The sequence below is a fragment of the Heterodontus francisci genome, chromosome 1 (genome assembly GCF_036365525.1).
Source record: "Heterodontus francisci isolate sHetFra1 chromosome 1, sHetFra1.hap1, whole genome shotgun sequence".
Classification (NCBI taxonomy): Eukaryota; Metazoa; Chordata; class Chondrichthyes; order Heterodontiformes; family Heterodontidae; genus Heterodontus; species Heterodontus francisci.
Genome location: NC_090371.1, coordinates 159,347,182 through 159,366,946, shown reverse-complemented (window position 1 = coordinate 159,366,946; position 19,765 = coordinate 159,347,182). Strand labels below are relative to the sequence as shown.

General features: G+C 47.6%; 1 protein-coding gene across 1 annotated transcript in view; it reads right to left on the bottom strand.

The window, feature by feature from the left end:
• The window catches only part of LOC137346826 (protein FAM184A-like), a 271,944-nt gene that overhangs the window by 31,061 nt on the left and 221,118 nt on the right, over positions 1–19,765 (bottom strand). Inside the window, exons 9-10 of the mRNA XM_068010777.1 lie at positions 11,498–11,648; positions 177–389 (exon numbers count right to left, since the gene is read on the bottom strand). Of these exons, the coding sequence (XP_067866878.1) occupies positions 177–389; positions 11,498–11,648 (364 nt within the window). The remainder of the gene's footprint in view (positions 1–176; positions 390–11,497; positions 11,649–19,765) is intronic.

The following is a 19,765-nucleotide window of genomic DNA, read 5'->3' as shown; positions in this document are numbered from 1 at the left end:
CATGCCTCCTCTGAAGTTGGGGGACCATAGTTTTGGGTAGACAGTACCAATCCAGTTCTCTGGTCTTTCACCCCACTGTAGGTGGACTTACACTGGAAGTGTGCTGGAAAGACAGAGTTTTTCAGGCCCACAATATTTACTTCCTTTTAAGAAGATAGCTACAACAACCCCCTTACCACTATTTCCTGCTGTTTACTTTTCTCCCCATTTTTCTGAGCCTTCTCTTTTAGGTTCTCAAGCTGGGATTTCAGATCCTGATTTAATGCTGTGACGCACTGAACATTCTCCAGCAGCTTTTCTCTTTCTTTATTAAACTGTGACTGAAGCAGCTGGAGAGCATCTTGGGAAGTTTTTGTTTGTTGTTCTATGTTTTTCTTCATATTTGTAAGCTGAAATAAAATTAGAAATAACATTATAAATGTCAATGCTTTAGCTTCACTTTAATCCATTCTTTAAGCATCCATTGAAAAGAAACTCCGTATTTTCAGGATCAGTAATATCGATATTTTTATTTGGGTCATGTGGAAACCATCAAAACTGTTTTTTCCAAAATTGTTTTTCTACAACGTAACATAATTTACCCTTGAAAATAACAGGAAGGTTCTTAACCGTCTCGAATTTTCAGTGATTTCCAGAAAAGAGAGGGCCCTGGCATTTATGAAAACCAGTTGTGTACACTCAAACAAAAATTAAATAAAATCAGGTAAATTGAGCTTATTATGCAGGCCCCCACCTGCCAGGAATGAGGCATATTAATTCACCAAGGGGAGCTAAAAAAACAGGGTGTGTTAAAAATAAAACCCTGTTACAGTAAGACCAGGTGAAGGCTGAAAGGGAACCCTAGACCTCTTTCACTTCAGGTCGTAGCAGAATTTGGGTGCTAGCATTCGGAATTGACCCACAGACAAACGAGACAAACGAGAGAAATTGGAAGTGGGAAGCCAAATTGTTCCCAATCAAAAAAGAGCAAGATTTTAATATAGGTTTTCTTGTGGTTGTGTGTGCTTGAATACTAACATGTCTGCAACTGAAGCGAGTTGCTCTCCAAGCCAGGGTGAAGTAACTTGGGATAAGTTAAAAGCACTGTCATTGGAGGAGTTGAGAAAAATGGCTGAGCAGTGTGGGATCACTGTACTTGACAAGGCTAGGAAGTGTGAACTCCTAAGGCTAGTGGCCAACCATCTTTCCCTTGAATCTGAAGAAGCAGAAACAGGGTTAGAAGTAGACCCCGACAGGGTATTGTTAGCAAAGATACAATCGGAACAGAGGAAACGTGAATTTGAGGAAAGAGAGAGGGAGAAAGAGAGAACCTTCCAGAAGAAAGAGAGGAGAGAGAGAAAGAAAGACAGGAGAAGGAATGAGAGGGAGAGAGAGCGAGAAAGACTATTCCGGAAAGAATGCGAAGAGAGCTGAAGCGGCTTGAGTTAACTAGGTGGGGGGGGGAGGCGGCGACAGAGTAACCCCAGTGAAAACATGGCCAATATGAAGGAGCATAATTCAGGGCTGGGTACAAAATTGCTAAAACTCGCTCAACTAATTCCAAAATTCAATGAGGAAGATGTGGAAGCGTTTTTTTGTATCTTTTGAGAAACTGGCAAGGCAGCTAAAATGGCCAGCTGAGACCTGGTCTCTTTTACTACAACGCAAGCTAACTGGAAAAGCTCATGAGGTTTATTCCCTGTTGCCAGATCAGAGTTCATTAAATTATGAAATGACCAAAAATGCTATCCTCGGGGCATACGAATTAGTACCTGAAGCCTATCGCCAAAAGTTTAGAACCCTCAAGAAGCAAGCTAATCAAACTTATCTGGAGTTTGAAGGAAGTAAGCAGCTGGCTTTTGACCAGTGGCTGAGGGCTCTTAAAGTACAGCTCAGCTATGAGAATCTCAGGGAAGTAGTTCTGTTAGAAGAATTTAAAAACTCTCTCCCACTCTTCATAAAGACCCATGTGCAGGAGCAGAGGGTTGAGAGAGCCCGGCAAGCAGCTGTTCTAGCTGATGAGTTTGCTTTAATTTATCAGTTAGTTTCCCAGGGGAGAACCTTTCCTAGTCACCACCACAAATCTGAAAAGGACAAAGGGTGGGAAGTTGATAGAAGCCTAGGCAGTCCTGGGAGAGAAAAGAAAGCAGAAGACACAGGGGGCCCTCCTCCAGCCAGAAAGGAAGGTGCTGTGAGTATGAGTGAGACCAGGAGACCTGTGTGCTTCCATTGTAATAAAGCAGGGCATTTAAAAGCTGACCGCTGGAAACTAAAGAGAAAACCGGTGGGTTAATCAGGGCACACCCACTCAGTGAATAAGAAAAGCTGATGGAAAGCACAGCAGAACAAGCTGTGGCTTTAAACGCAGTAAGAGTGAGACCCAGGAAGCTTACGGCTGCAAGTGCAGGAAAATGTAATAGGGTTCCTGAGTGTTATCAAGGTTTTGTGTCTGAAGGGAATGTAACCCCACATTTCTCATGTGGGGCAAGCAAGCCCATAGTAATTCTCAGTGACATAGGGGCCACTAGATCCCTTTTACTGGGAAAAGGCCTGACCTTTCCCCCAGAGTGTGCAGTGAACACCAAAATGGTGGTGAATGATATTGGAGGGCAGTGTAGGTCTGTACCTGTATACCAGGGGCACCTGGAGTGCGACCTAGTTTCAGGACTGGTGACTTTAGGGATTGTCCGTAGTTTGCCTGTGGTTGGGACTGACCTGCTCCTAGGTAATGATCTGGTGGGGGTGAAAGACTGCAGGAGGTCAGTGAGACAGGGCAGCAGCAGGAGACAGACCCCTGCAGTTTCCCTGAATGTGTAGTGGATCAGGCCATGATCAAACCAGCTCCCCCAGAGGAGACTGCATTGGCACTGCAGGCAGATGACCATGAGTTCTGCCTGTCCGAGACTTTCTTTGGAAAGTTAGGAGACCCAGGGAATGAATTAAATAGATTTTCCCTAGGTGAGGCTCAGCGGGCCGACCCAGTATTGCCAGAGTTAGCACAGGCTGCCCAGTCTGAAAGTGAAGCAGAGGGAGTCCCTGATTGCTACTATTTAAAGAATGAGGCACTGATGAGGAAATGGAGTTCTCCTCATGGACCTGAGAGCAAGGAGTAGACAGTAGTTCACTAGTTAGTGATGCCATAGAGGTACCGTGGAGAGATATTAAGACGGGCCCTCAAGACTACAGTGGCTGTACATACCGGTATACGAAAGACCAAAGCCTGCATAAGACAGCAGTCTGACTGGCCAAAACGCCACAAAGATGTGGTGGAGTACTGCAAGAGTTGTCACGTGCCAGGTTGAGGGGAAACCCCAACCGCAAGTTCTCCCTGTGTCTGCGTGGGTTTTCTCCGGGTGCTCCGGTTTCCTCCCACAAGCCAAAAGACTTGCAGGTTGATAGGTAAATTGGCCATTATAAATTGTCACTAGTATAGGTAGGTGGTAGGGAAATATAGGGACAGGTGGGGATGTTTGGTAGGAATATGGGATTAGTGTAGGATTAGTATAAATGGGTGGTTGATGGTCGGCACAGACTCGGTGGGCCGAAGGGCCTGTTTCAGTGCTGTATCTCTAATCTAATCTAATCTAATCTAAGGTGAAACCTGCACCACTAAGTCCTGTACCAGTGTTAGGAGGACCCTCCAGCAGAGGGCTGGTGAACTGTAAGGGACCCCTGCCAAGAACAAAAGGGGACAGGCAGGCACAAGGCTGGCAAAAGGTTCGAAAGGAAAAGGAAAAAAGTGACCAAGAGGGCAGGTTAAAGGAAGACCGTGATGATCTTGAGGGCCAGCGCTCCCGCACCTTCAGATCCCCGTCCAGGGAAACAAGGCGCAATACTGTGGGGAGGGGGAAGAGGGGAGGAGGTATATTTATCAGTGCAGGGGGAGGGGGGGATGAGGTCAAATATGTGTAATGGGTGTAGGGGATGGTGGGAAGGGTTGAACCTTAAACTTTGTGCAGTTTGCGGGAGGAAGGTCAGACGTAAAAGGTAAGCGTTTTTAGGGAGGAGGGCAAATAATTATTGTATTTGCTATTGAGGGTGGGAAAGGGGCATAAGAAATTTATTTATTTACTTTTGGGGGATCTTTCTTTAAAAATTTAAATATGCCGCATGGCTGGCTGCCCTTTGAAAATGGCGCAAGCACTTGCACGCAGGCAGATGATGCAATTGCCGGCAATGGACAGCCAGTCCCCTCCACGTGATTGGGGGGACAGGCTAGAGGCCTGCTCAGGTCAGGAAAAAAGGAACCCGACCTGAACCCGACCAAACCACAGAGTACCTGAGCTGGACCCGGCCCGAGTCCTTCTGATTTTGCCCCGAGCCCGACCCGACCTGAACCTGCCCCGACTTGACCGTCCTTCCGACTTGGAACCTACAAGAAGCTGCAGCGCAAGCACGATGACGTCATAGTGACGTCACTCGCTCACTGCGCAGACTCAGTTTCATCCCGGACTCCCAGCTCAGATAAGTTTTTTAATTTCAATACTTACCAGCAGAGCACTTACCATGTGTGTGTCCGGCCTGACCTGACCCGACATGACCTGGACTCGGCCCAACCCGACCCGAGCCCGAAAGCCGTACCCTGAAGATGGGCCCGACCCGACCCGAACCCGACACATGTCGTTGGATCCCTTCGGGTTTGGGTCGGGTAGCAGGCCTCTAGGGCAGGATGCCCCGGCTATTTAAATGAGCTGCTGCAATAAATGAGCCACCGTGTTTTAAGATTGTGGCGGCTCTGTGGTGTGTGGCCCACATGGGCAGGCCGCTATTTTTTGAGCTCGCCATTGAGATCGGCAACGGGCTCATATAATCCAGCCCATCATGTGGAATTGCAGTGGTTCTCACTTTCACTTCAATACAATAGAAGTTTTCTGTATGTTATTTACTATAGCATTGTCTATTCTAAGCAAAAACAGAAAAGCTGTATAATTTTGGCCAAAGAATATGTCATTGGGGTTGAGAAGAATATTATACTGCAAATATTCTAATATTTTACATATTTTAAGATTTTAAAAAAATTAGCACAATTTAGTACAAAATGATACTAATTTTGTTGTGCAGACTAAAAGCATCGTTATAAGAATCACTTCTTCACGTGTTGTAAATCTTGCCTTTTCAGCTGCTTTTTGGTAATACAAGCTGCTGCACTGCTGCATTGAACATAAGTGGCAAGAGCAGCCACTGTGTTCAGTGGTGAATTGGCGAAGAGAGTTGTATTTTAAGGAGCTGGTGACTCAGCATTTAAAGAAGTATAAGTCTGTGAACATAAAACTTATGAATGATAGTGGGTGAAAAATCGAAAAAAAGTGTCTCACTGACTTACTGCTGGAGCTCCACCCATTCCGATTTTTGTGCTCCTGCTGGAGATTGGCAGGGGCTTTGTAAATGTATGTAAATAGGAATCAAATGACACAGTTAAGACCCTGATACCATTTTTGTCTCAACCTGCATTGCCTACACCATTTCCTTAAACCATCCACAAACCATGGCTAGTACAAGCTGGGAGAAATCCATTTGCAGCTATATTTAAAGGGATACTCACCTACTCTGTCATTGCAAGTTTGGGGAAATATTTTGCTGGTATTAATTATTTTTGTCCAATTAGGTGGTTTTAAGGTGCTTGTAATGGCTGTACAACCTTCTGAACTCTAAAGGGGTTTCAGGCAATGCATCTTTTCTTCATGGGGCTCCTTATGGCAATTATGCTTTGCCTGTAGGTGTACTATACTGGTCAGTGTTAATATTAAATGAGGATACTAGACTTCAGGTCAAAGTAACATGAGTTTATTTACAGGGATCTTATCTCTAAGGCATCTATATTAACACTGAGCAACTCCAAGTTCAGACTCGTGACATCACATCCTGTGACAATGCTTAAGATTAATACATAATCTCCCCAGCAACAGCTTATGCACATTATACTTTTTTTTTCTTTTGGGCCTCCTTATCTCGAGAGACAACGGATACGCGCCTGGAGGTGGTCAGTGGTTTGTGGAGCAGCGCCTGGAGTGGCTATAAAGGCCAATTCTAGAGTGACAGACTCTTCCACAGGTGCTGCAGAGAAATTTGTTTGTCGGGGCTGTTACACAGTTGGCTCTCTCCTTGCGCTTCTGTCTTTTTTCCTGCCAACTGCTAAGTCTTTTCGACTCGCCACACTTTAGCCCCGCCTTTATGGCTGCCCACCAGCTCTGGCAACCACTGGCAACTGACTCCCATGACTTGTGATCAATGTCACAGGACTTCATGTCACGTTTGCAGACGTCTTTAAAGCGGAGACATGGACGGCCGGTGGGTCTGATACCAGTGGCGAGCTCGCTGTACAATGTGTCTTTGGGGATCCTGCCATCTTCCATGCGGCTCACATGGCCAAGCCATCTCAAGCGCCGCTGACTCAGTAGTGTGTACAAGCTGGGGATGTTGGCCGCCTCAAGGACTTCTGTGTTGGAGATACGGTCCTGCCACCTGATGCCAAGTATTCTCCAGAGGCAGCGAAGATGGAATGAATTGAGACGTCGCTCTGGGCTGACATATGTTTTTTTTTAGAGATACAGCACTGAAACAGGCCCTTCGGCCCACCGAGTCTGTGCTGACCATCAACCACCCATTTATACTAATCCTGCACTAATTCCATATTCCCACCACATCACCACCTGTCCCTATATTTCCCTACCACCTACCTATACTAGGGGCAATTTATAATGGCCAATTTACCTATCAACCTGCAAGTCTTTGGCATGTGGGAGGAAACAGGAGCACCCGGAGGAAACCCACGCAGACACAGGGAGAACTTGCAAACTCCACACAGGCAGTACCCAGAATTGAACCCAGGTCGCTGGAGCTGTGAGGCTGCGGTGCTAACCACTGTGCCGCAGTGTTGTCCAGGCCTCGCTGCCATAGAGCAAGGTACTGAGGACACAGGCCTGATACACTCGGACTTTTGTGTTCCGTGTCAGTGCGCCATTTTCCCACACTCTCTTGGCCAGTCTGGACATAGCAGTGGAAGCCTTACCCATGCGCTTGTTGATTTCTGCATCTAGAGACAGGTTACTGGTGATAGTTGAGCCTAGGTAGGTGAACTCTTGAACCACTTCCAGAGCGTGGTCACCAATATTGATGGATGGAGCATTTCTGATGTCCTGCCCCATGATGTTCGTTTTCTTGAGGCTGATGGTTAGGCCCAATTCATTGTAGGCAGCCGCAAACCTGTCGATGAGACTCTGCAGGCACTCTTCAGTGTGAGATGTTAAAGCAGCATCGTCAGCAAAGAGGAGTTCCCTGATGAGGACTTTCCGTACTTTGGACTTCGCTCTTAGACGGGCAAGGTTGAACAACCCCTGATCTTGTGTGGAGGAAAATTCCTTCTTCAGAGGACTTGAACGCATGTGAAAGCAACAGGGAGAAGAAAATCCCAAAAAGTGTGGGTGCGAGAACACAGCCCTGTTTCACGCCACTCAGGATAGGAAAGGGCTCTGATGAGGAGCCACCATGTTGAATTGTGCCTTTCATATTGTCATGGAATGAGGTGATGATACTTAGTAGCTTTGGTGGACATCCGATCTTTTCTAGTAGTCTGAAGAGACCACGTCTGCTGACGAGGTCAAAGGCTTTGGTGAGATCAATAAAAGCAATGTAGAGGGGCATCTGTTGTTCACGGCATTTCTCCTGTATCTGATGAAGGGAGAACAGCATGTCAATGGTCGATCTCTCTGCACGAAAGCCACACTGTGCCTCAGGGTAGACACGCTCGGCCAGCTTCTGGAGCCTGTTCAGAGCGACTCGAGCAAAGACTTTCCCCACTATGCTGAGCAGGGAGATTCCACGGTAGTTGTTGCAGTCACCGCGGTCACCTTTGTTTTTATAGAGGGTGATGATATTGGCATCGCGCATGTCCTGGGGTACTGCTCCCTCATCCCAGCACAGGCATAGCAGTTCATGTAGTGCTGAGAGTATAGCAGGCTTGGCACTCTTGATTATTTCAGGGGTAATGCTGTCCTTCCCAGGGGCTTTTCCGCTGGCTAGAGAATCAATGGCATCACTGAGTTCCGATTTGGTTGGCTGTATGTCCAGCTCATCCATGACTGGTAGAGGCTGGGCTGCATTGAGGGCAGTCTCAGTGACAGCATTCTCCCTGGAGTACAGTTCTAGGTAGTGCTCAACCCAGCGGTCCATTTGTTTGTGTTGGTCAGTGATTATGTCCCCTGATTTAGATTTGAGGGGGGCAATCTTCTTGATGGTTGGCCCAAGAGCTCTCTTCATGCCATCATACATTCCTCTGATGTTTCCGGTGTCTGAGGCCAGTTGAATATGACTGCATAGGTGTTGCCAGTAGTCGTTTGCGCGGCGCCTGGCTGTTCTTTGTGCAGTGCTTCTGGCTGCTTTAAGTGCTGCGGATGTTAAATCGCTGGGGGCTTTCTTGTAGTTCAACAGTGCAATGCGCTTCGCGGCTATGACAGGTTCCAGCTCTTCATTATGAGATTGAAACCAGTCTGCATTTCTCTTCGCACTTTTGCCGTAGGTGGTCAAAGCTGACTCATAGATGGCGTCTCTGATGTGGGCCCACTTGGTCTCAGCATCCCCTGTGGGAGTGTTTTGAAAGGCTGTTACAAGTGAATTTAGAAATTTTTGTAACAGCTGTGAGTGAGAAATTCTGCTCGTGTTGATGCACGGGCGGCCCTTCTGCTTGGAATGATGCAACTTCTTTGGTTTGAGTCTAACCTTGCTGCACACCAGGGAGTGGTTGGTGTCGCAGTCTGCACTGTGGAAGCTGCGTGTGATTTGAACACTGTTTAAGGCGGCTCGCCTTGTGACAATGAGGTCTAGCTGGTGCCAACGACGCGATCTTGGGTGCCTCCATGAAACCTGGTGACAGGGTTTAGTGTGAAAGAACGAGTTGGTGATGCAGAGGTTATGATAGGTACACAACTCAAGCAGTCTCTGCCCGTTCTCATTCATCCTTCCAACGCTATAGCGCCCAAGGTAGGAGGGCCATGAGTCATGTCGGCCCCAACCCTGGCATTAAAGTCCCCCAGCAGGAATAGGTGTTTGGTGTTGGTGATGCTGCTAATGATGTTATGGAGTTGCTCGTAGAACTGGTCTTTAGCTTCAGGTGGGGAGCAGATGTTGGAGCATAGATGCTGAGTAGGTGTACGGGATCAGAGGTGGTGAGCAGTCGGATGGACAGTATGCGTTCCGAGCCATTTGAGGGAGGCTCTATCATGCTGAGCAAGGAGTTTCTGATGGCAAAGCCCACTCCATGCTGTCTTGGTTCTTCAGGATCCCTGCCCTGCCAGAAGAAGGTGTAGTCTTGCTCTGCTAGAGACCCACTCGCGGGGAGGCGAGTCTCCTGAAGTGCTGCAATGTCTACATTGAGTCCACTGAGCTCGTTGTTAATGATGGCGGTCTTCCGAGAATCGTTGATTTGTGTAAGGTCTTCCGACAGGCCAGGACACATAGTTCTGATGTTCCAGCTTGCAAAGCGAAGGGCTGGTACCTTCTTTCCTTTTTTCATGTTGTTTGGTGCGGTGTATCAGTCCACCTTTCGGGCAATGACCCTGAGCTCCAAGCACCCATTGAAGCAGGTAGACTGTGGCGGGACAGAACCTTATTGACCGGGGGCTGCCCGGTTTGAGGCGGGCGGTAGCTGTCCAGTGAGGTGCAATGACCTCTCCCACCGACAAAGGCAACCCGTGGCGCCCAGTTTCTACGCCAATTTATCTGGACTTATAACCCGTAACTGCTGCCTTCCGTATTGTGTCAGTCGCTGTGAGGCAACTATGGAGTGACCTATCCATGCCGCATGCCTGGGCAAATTTATGGAGGTTGAGAGTTGCCCAGTCGTCAAAAACCCCCTCTCGGCCTTTCTGGTGGGGTCCAACGGAGTGCAGGGCACGACGTTTGGCACCAGTATGGCTGCAGGAACTGCCGGAAACATGCCAAAGGTGACACATGACCACCTACGGGGTTCTACTCCAGATTTTCTGTTAGGGTTTACTCCCTTAGCCTTGGTCTCTCCCGAAACACCCACAAGGCAGTGGGGTTGTTCGGGCCCCTACACAGGTGTAGGATGGTGCCGGTGGGAGGAGGGGATGCGAGGGGGATGGGTGGAGGGAGGGGGGTGCGAGGGGGAGCTGGGAAGGGGGCTGTAAGGGGGTGCAGGGGAAGGGGGTGCGGGGGGAAGATGGTGCGAGGTGGGGTGCTGGGACGGGGTTGTGAGGGGGTGAGCTGAGAGGGTGGAGCAGGGAAGGGGACGGGGGGTGGAAAGGGGAGGGGGGGGGGGGGTGGAAAGCGGGTGCAGGTAATAAGCCATTTCCTCAGTGCCCACCATCGACGTCCGGAAAGCTCATCCACGTCCTTCGGGAGGTGAAGCATCTTTTGGCAGACTTACAGAGGTGATTACATTCACTAAGGGTTTTTTTTTTGCAGCGGTTTAAATAAAGGCATGCAGCATTGCCGACAGTGCACTGCAGATAGACATTATACTACAACAGGAATAAGAGGAGAAGCAGCAACAGGAGGAAGGAACAGAGATGCAGCTGCAGGGTAAAGCCTGGCTCAGGCATAAAATTAAAACCCGACCCAACAACAGCCCACCCGAGCCTGACCCAGGCCTGAGTCCTTTAATTTTTTTAAATGCCCGATCCGACCCGAAAATAACAAACATATATTTGAAACAGAAAAATATCATAGACTAAAACAAAAACAATACAAAACAGTACAGTCCAGACCGACCCGACCCGAGCCCGAATGCTGGACGCCGAATACAGACCTGACCTGACCCCGACCCATGTAGTCGGGGTTGGTCGGGTTCGGGTTGGGTAGCCAGGGAAAGCAAGTAGAAGGAAGCAAACTCACAGGGATCCTTGCCCTCCCAATGAGTTTACAGGCCCAGGACAACATAGCTGCATTTCTGAAGAGCAGTGCATAGGAAGCTGTGCTTCTCTAGAGAGATTGTCACAGAGTTATGTTACCTCCTGCAATAAGATCTACATCCCACTGCTACAGCTGGCAATGCATCGCTTCTTGTTGACTGAAGCAATGAACTTCTTTGATCCCAACCCCTTCTAGGCTGCCATAGAGAATATCAGCAACATCAGCCAGTCTGTAGCTCATGACTTACTGTGTGCCGGTGGGTGGCTCTGGTCCGCCTAGTCTTTGTCTGTCAGCCACTGGCTGGCTGCCTCCTTACACCCATTTCAGGTGAATAACTAGTGGGTAGTTTGTAAATAATGCCTGGGAGTTAAAATGGTCTGGGACTCAAACTGATGTCATTGGAAGGATTTGACTCTTGCCCTAGCCTCAACCTGCCTGAAATCCACACCCAGTTAAGATTCACTCCATGGTTATATCATTCCATCTCACTAATCATGATTAGAACAACTTAGTTTAAATGGACAGAAAATCAGCAAAAGTGTGTGCCTGACTTTCCAATAATTGACCCTGACAGGCAAAGCTCCCTGCCAGGAATGCAATTTTTAAGCTGCCCCTGTTATATATTTCTATTATCCTTTTGTCCATTTACCTCTGTTTCAAGTGCTACTGTTATGCTTTGCCACTTTTCCTGTAAGATTTTCATTTCACTCTCTTTCTCCCGCTGCAGGTGAGTCAGAGCAGACTGTTTGTCACTTGCATATTCTCTCTTCAACTGCTCCCGTAGTTTGTCACTGTCAAATCTAAGAGGGGCATTAAAAGACAACTTTCACTTTTTGATCCTGAACCAGACTGCTGAAAGCAAGTTCCGATGAAGGGTCACTGACCCGAAACGTTAACTCTGCTTCTCTTTCCACAGATGCTGCCAGACCTGCTGAGTGATTCCAGCATTTCTTGTTTTTAGTTCAGATTTCCAGCATCCGCAGGATTTTGCTTTTATATTATTGCTGAAAGCATCACCTGCCTTGATCATAAACTGACATTTACTGGAAAATCCAAATACCACCAAAAGCATATAGTGAAACCAGTAAACTAGAGACACCTGAGGGACTTGCACCAGGTGTCCTTTATTTGCAGGGTCATTTATTTTCAAAAATGGTCACTGTATATACAATAAACTGGATAAGCGAAATATCCCAGGATTGGCTGTATCTCCTGCAGGGTTCCTTCTTTTTATCGCTCTCACTGGGATCATGCCGAATTTTGGAGCCCTGCCAGTGGGATGTGATTTCAGTTTATTGTCGGCTTGTTGGGTTTCCTAGTTTATTGCCAACCCAGGGTTCTATTCCATTGAAGGAAGGATGTCCTGATCCTGGCATCTGCCAAGTTGGCAGCCTGCACAGGGCAAGGGGACAGCGATAGGTCGGAGTGCCTAGCAGATCCCAGACAAATTAGAATGGATTAATGCAGACCCCTGCTGGGACCCTTTCCCTCTGTGTGCTGCACCTGCTAAAGTCTGAAATGCTGGGGAGTGGGGTAAGCAGGGGGCTGTTACCAGCTCATTAGCCCCTGAAGTACTGATGGAGTAAGGTTACCAACTCTGGTTGGAGACCTTCCTGGAGACTTGATCATCTGATGTTCTGATCACGTGAGCAGATTACGTGACATCAGATCACATGACATCTACAAATGTTACCTTATAAAGGTTGCGTGCCCTGTAGTTGAAAATCTTTATTTGTGGTTTTACGCCAGTAGCTGTCATGTAAAAGGTTCCAAGATCCAGGAGGTCACCCGAGAGCAGGTAAAAAGGGGAAATCAAGGGCCGGGAAAAGTTGCAAACTTTCTCTCCATCTCTGCCCCCAAGCCCCCATTCCTCAATCAAACTCTCGCCCAGCTGCCATTCCCCAGTCTCTAACCCCCAACTCTTTAGCTCCTCACAACTTTAGGATAATCTCCTACAATTTCAGCTACCCCTCCCTGAGATTTCAGGGCACCCTCTCCTTCTAGCAATTTCAGGCCATCCCTGCCCAATCCCCCAATATTTATGGGCTAACCCCACCACCCCATCCACTCTGTGAACTCGGGGCACCCCTGTAGTGATTTCAGGGCCCCGATTCCTGACTATCCTGACCCAGTTTTTATGTAATGGAGATTCCTTTATCCAGCATCCATTGTGGCAGAGAACCTTTCTATCCATGCGATAGAGCTGTGCATGCATTTAATCCCAGAGCTAGAAGGGTTTCTTTGCCACAATGCATACTGAGTCAAGGGATCTCCATTACATAAAAGCTATTTCTTTTCACCTGTTGCTGCCTCATCTGCGTGTCTGGTGGTTTAAGTTGCAGACACACTTAGTGCATTGAAGACTGTCCTTAGTTTGTAATTTGTGAATATCTGTGGTTTCAAGGTGCACTTTGTATCTATTAATTACAAAGTAAGTTATTTGCCTGGTTTTTGGGGAGTTTGTTTTTTGGGGGTTTCCGTTTGTACAGGTTTCACTGTATATCGAGTATCATTAGAATTGGGATCGATACAATGCAGCATATTATAAATCTGCCTCAAAATAATACAAGTTCCAATATAATATTCATCTACATTGGTACAAAGGGGTTTATACTGCATTTTGTAGCACAATAATGAATCATGTCATTTTCTCACATTTGTACAGTAATGATATCTTATTTAGTCGGGTATCACTTTACAGCAGTTATGCAATAAATCCAACAGGAGGATAAAGTGAGTTGACCCAAAACTTTATGTTACATATGCGTTTTAATCACAAACATTACCACAGAGTAAAAGGTGACTTAATAGAAATGTAAAGCTTTTCCCCTGTTGTTATCCACACTGGAAACATTAATAAAAACATAAAAACTGGAGGAAGGAGAACCCTTCAGAAAATTAAACAAATTCATTAAAAATATTTTTTTTTCCATTCTGAACTCATAACATTGCTCCTAAATTATCACGAGGGTCTTTCAGACCCCCTTGAATCTGTTCTTCATCCTTTTAGATCTGGTGTCCATTGACATCAGTAATTGTTTGTTCTTCCCTTTATTCCATTGCACAATGTCACTGGGAAGGAGCTTCACACAAAATATCTGCTCAAAGCTCCCTACGATCAGTAATTTGATGAAGATTGGAGGACTGAGAGATATTAGAAGGTGTACAGGTATTATGGGTAAAATGGTCTCTTTATTATAACAGAGAATTGTGACTAGTTCCCAATAACAATGGATCATTGTATGTTATCCCCTTTATAACGTAAGAAATTCTGTGGTAATTCAGAAGAGTCCCTTTCAACTGGCATTTTCTGCTAAAGCACATCATTTCTGTTTGTGCTGAAAATATGCAGCCTAACAAGATTATTAAGTTGTTTGTGCTGTATCTTTTACTCGATTAAATTGTTTTTTTTTCAAGTTTTTCTAGTTCAGTAATAAATTACATGTTGGTAATTAAATTTCAACCATATTTTAACATTTTAGGCTGCATGTTAATGATACAAATCAAGGTCCAAGGTTTTATGATTTGAAGTAATGATATGGGTCTGAAGTAAAGTGTATAACAAAACAAATAATAATGATATTGTGGTATTGCTCCCTCTGGTAACAGAAGTGATTTTATTCATGGTTGCACTGGGAACTGCCTCTTGTTATTAATGTAGTAGTTGGGAGTTAGTTTAAATCTATATCATAATTGAAGGCATGCTGTGCTCAAGATCTCTATTTACAGCATGAAATATCCTTGAACAGGAATTCATTAAGAACTCCATGCACTCATCATGCTGGTTTTCTTTAGACTAAAAGATGGATATTTTAAGCCTCCCATTTTATGCTTCTGCTTTTTACATATCATATAGGGGGGCGAGGTGGCACAGTGGTTAGCACCGTAGCCTCATAGCTCCAGCAACCTGGGTTCAGTTCTGGGTACTGCCTGTGTGGAGTTTGCAAGTTCTCCCTGTGACCGGTGTGGGGTTTTTACTGGGTGCTCTGGTTTCCTCCCAAAGCTAAAGACTTACAGGTTGATAGGTAAATTGGCCATTGTAAAAATTGCCCCAAGTGTAGGTAGGAGAATTGAGGGAAGGTGGGGATGTGGTATGGGACATGTAGGATTAGTATAAATGGGTGGTTGATAGTCAGCACAGTCTCGGTGGGCTGAAGGGCCTGTTTCAGTGCTATATCACTCTATTTTCTTTAACTTTTAGTTTATTTATTTAAGTGTTTTAAAAGGTCTCTAAGGGCTGGATTTTATGCTCTGTTTGAAGGCGGGATTTTTAGCCAGGGGTGGGTGGGGGGGTGGGGGGGCAGAGAATCGGCGTGGAGTCATCGTCATGGAACCCGACACGGTAATGCCAGTTTCCGATTTTCTCGGAGACGGCAAAGTTTCATGGCGGCATCTCCGCCGAGCGTAATTTAAATCTGTTACATGCTGTTTTGCATGAATTTGTATCTAATTCGCCGCGTTCCTAACAGGCGTTCACAGTCTTATGCATGACACGCGGCACTCACATGCCTTCAATTTCCCATCTTTGAAAAGCTGGTGCGACCGAAGCGAGAGTTATCGGTGCCTGCAAAGGTTAGAAAAGTAATCCATTGTTATCTTGTGGAATATTTTTACAGATTGGACATTGCCACGGAGCTCAATCTGCAGATGTGAGGGAAGTAGGGGCCTCTGCAAGTGGATACTTTGGGGGGGAGGGAAGGTGGAACTCCTCCATTGGATACTGTTGGGGGGGAAGGATGGGCCTCTGTAAGTGGATACTGTTGGGGAGGGAAGGTGGAACTCCTCCATTGGATACTGTTGGGGGGGAAGGATGGGCCTCTGTAAGTGGATACTGTTGGGGAGGGAAGGTGAAACTCTGCAAGTGGATACTGTTGGGGTGGAAGGAGGGGCCTCTGCAAGTGGATAGTTGGGGAGGGAAGGTGGAACTCCGCAAGTGGATACTGTTGGGGGGGAAGGAGGGGCCTCTGTAAGTGGATACTGTTGGGGAGGGAAGGTGGAACTCCGCAAGTGGATACTGATGGGGTGGAAGGAGGGGCCTCTGTAAGTGGATACTGTTGGGGAGGGAAGGTTGAACTCCGCAAGTGGATAATGTTGGGGAGGGAAGGTGGAACTCCGCAAGTGGATAAGGTTGGGGAGGGAAGGTGGAGCTCTGTAAGTGGATACTGTTGGGGAGGGAAGGTGGAACTCCGCAAGTGGATAATGTTGGGGAGGGAAGGTGGAGCTCTGCAAGTGGATACTGTTGGGGAGGGAAGGTGGAACTCCGCAAGTGGATACTGTTGGGGAGGGAAGGTGGAACTCCGCAAGTGGATAATGTTGGGGAGGGAAGGTGAAACTCTGCAAGTGGATACTGTTGGGGAGGGAAGGTGGAACTCCGCAAGTGGATACTGATGGGGGGATGGAGGGGCCTCTGCAAGTGGATACTGTTGGGGAGGGAAGGTGGAACTCCTCAAGTGGATACTGTTGGGGAGGGAAGGTGAAACTCTGCAAGTGGATACTGTTGGGGAGGGAAGGTGGAACTCTGCAAGTGGATACTGTTGGGGAGGGAAGGTGGAACTCCGCAAGTGGATACTGTTGGGGAGGGAAGGTGGAACTCCGCAAGTGGATACTGATGGGGGGAAGGAGGGGCCTCTGCAAGTGGATACTGTTGGGGAGAGAAGGTGGAACTCTGCAAGTGGATACTGTTGGGGAGGGAAGGTGCAACTCCTCAAGTGGATACTGTTGGGGAGGGAAGGTGGAACTCCGCAAGTGGATACTGATGGGGGGAAGGAGGGGCCTCTGCAAGTGGATACTGTTGGGGAGAGAAGGTGGAACTCCTCAAGTGGATACTGTTGGGGAGGGAAGGTGAAATTCTGCAAGTGGATACTGTTGCGGAGGGAAGGTGGAACTCTGCAAGTGGATACTGTTGAGTAGAAGAAGGGTACTCTGCAAGTGGATACTGTTGGGGAGGGAAGGTGAAACTCCGCAAGTGGATACTGTTGGGGGGAAGGAGGGGCCTTTGCAAGTGGATACTGTTGGGGAGGGAAGGTGGAACTCCGCAAGTGGATTCTGTTGAGGGGAAGGAGGGGCCTTTGCAAGTGGATACTGTTGGGGAGGGAAGGTGGAACTCCGCAAGTGGATACTGTTGGGTAGAAGAAGGGTACTCTGCAAGTGGATACTGTTGGGGAGGGAAGGTGGAACTCCGCAAGTGGATACTGATGGGGGAAAGGAGGGGCCTCTGCAAGTGGATACTGTTTGGGAGGGAAGGTGGAACTTCGCAAGTGGATACTGTTGGGGAGGGAAGGTGAAATTCTGTAAGTGGATACTGTTTGGGAGGGAAGGTGGAACACTGCAAGTGGATACTGTTGGGGAGGGAAGGTGGAACACTGCAAGTGGATACTGTTGGGGAGGGAAGGTAAAACTCCGCAAGTGGATACTGTTGGGGAGGGAAGGTGAAATTCTGCAAGTGGATACTTTTGGGGAGGGAAGATGGAACTCCGCAAGTGGATACTGATGGGGGGAAGGAGGGGCCTCTGCATGTGGATACTGTTGGGGAGCGAAGGTGAAATTCTGCAAGTGGATACTGTTGGGGAGGGAAGGTGGAACCCCGCAAGTGGATACTGATGGGGGGAAGGAGGGGCCTCTGCATGTGGATACTGTTGGGGAGGGAAGGTGGAACTCCTCAAGTGGATACTGTTGAGGAGGGAAGGTGAAATTCTGCAAGTGGATACTGTTGGGGGGGATGGAGGGGCCTCTGTAAGTGGATACTGTTGGGGAGGGAAGGTGGAACTCCGCAAGTGGATACTGTTGGGGGGGAAGGAGGGGCCTCTGTAAGTGGATACTGTTGGGTAGAAGGGTACTCTGCAAGTGGATACTGTTGGGGAGGGAAGGTGGAACTCCGCAAGTGGATACTGATGGGGGAAAGGAGGGGCCTCTGCAAGTGGATACTGTTTGGGAGGGAAGGTGGAACTTCGCAAGTGGATACTGTTGGGGAGGGAAGGTGAAATTCTGTAAGTGGATACTGTTTGGGAGGGAAGGTGGAACACTGCAAGTGGATACTGTTGGGGAGGGAAGGTGGAACACTGCAAGTGGATACTCTTGGGGAGGGAAGGTAAAACTCCGCAAGTGGATACTGTTGGGGGGGAAGGAGGGGCCTCTGTAAGTGGATACTGTTGGGGAGGGAAGGTGAAACTCTGCAAGTGGATACTGTTGGGGAGGGAAGGTGGAACTCCGCAAGTGGATACTGATGGGGGGATGGAGGGGCCTCTGCAAGTGGATACTGTTGGGGAGGGAAGGTGGAACTCCTCAAGTGGATACTGTTGGGGAGGGAAGGTGAAACTCTGCAAGTGGATACTGTTGGGGAGGGAAGGTGGAACTCTGCAAGTGGATACTGTTGGGGAGGGAAGGTGGAACTCTGCAAGTGGATACTGTTGGGGAGGGAAGGTGGAACTCTGCAAGTGGATACTGTTGTGGAGGGAAGGTGGAACTCGCAAGTGGATACTGTTGGGGAGGGAAGGTGGAACTCTGCAAGTGGATACTGTTGTGGAGGGAAGGTGGAACTCTGCAAGTGGATACTGTTGGGGAGGGAAGGTGGAACTCTGCAAGTGGATACTGTTGGGGAGGGAAGATGGAACTCCGCAAGTGGATACTGTTGGGGAGGGAAGGTGGAACTCTGCAAGTGGATACTGTTGGGGAGGGAAGGTGGAACTCTGCAAGTGGATACTGTTGTGGAGGGAAGGTGGAACTCTGCAAGTGGATACTGTTGGGGAGGGAAGGTGGAACTCTGCAAGTGGATACTGTTGTGGAGGGAAGGTGGAACTCTGCAAGTGGATACTGTTGGGGAGGGAAGGTGGAACTCTGCAAGTGGATACTGTTGGGGAGGGAAGATGGAACTCCGCAAGTGGATACTGTTGGGGAGGGAAGGTGGAACTCTGCAAGTGGATACTGTTGGGGAGGGAAGGTGAAACTCCGCAAGTGGATACTGTTGGGGGGAAGGAGGGGCCTTTGCAAGTGGCTACTGTTGGGGAGGGAAGGTGGAACTCTGCCAGTGGATACTGTTGGGGAGGGAAGGTGAAACTCTGCAAGTGGATACTGTTCTGGGGAAGGCGGGGCCTCTGCAAGTGGATACTGTTGGGGAGGGAAGGTAGTACCCCGCATGTGGATACTACTGGGGAGGAAGGAGGGCACTCTGCAATCCAACATCAGGACTCGCTGTTAACAGCATCTCCAATGCTGTCCCCGCCATGTGATTGCGGGGTTTGGCCGCCTTCATCGTGCTAAATGGCCACTTACATGGCGGCATGGCTGCTAACCTCAGAAGCGGGACCACCACTATTGTGTGCACCCGCTGCCGCTCTCAGCAGCAGGATAATAAAATCCGGCCCTCGGTGTTTAGTTTTTCCACCTGCCTATTCTTCACTGTTTTATTATTTATTCCTGGATTACAACAGTGATGTGTAATGGCTGTAAAGTGGCTTTGGATATCCTGATGTTATGAAAGCTGCTATAGAAATGTACATCTTTCTTTCTTTTATTTTTCTATGATGGTTGCTGGTTTCGTGCTCTCTCAGTCATCTGAGAGTGTATCTTGCACTTCCTCTATTTTCCTTGTTAACAAATCCAAATCAAAAAAATCAAAGTAGAAATTGTTGACAGATATAGACAAAATTGCGATTACATAGAAAATACTATAATGAAAAGGGAACTATTACTATAACCATCAGAAGGAATGAATTTATATGAAATATATTTGTGAAATACAGTAATATGTCAACGACTAAAGGTGCCTAACATACTTGTAATAAGACTTATTGAGTTACCAATGAGTGTTTTTCTACCTAGGTAAAAACTGCAAAGAATCTAACTTAAATGCACTTCATTCCTTTTTCCTCAGAACAGGTGAACACCCCAAAGCAGCTACAAATGGCAATTAAATATTTTC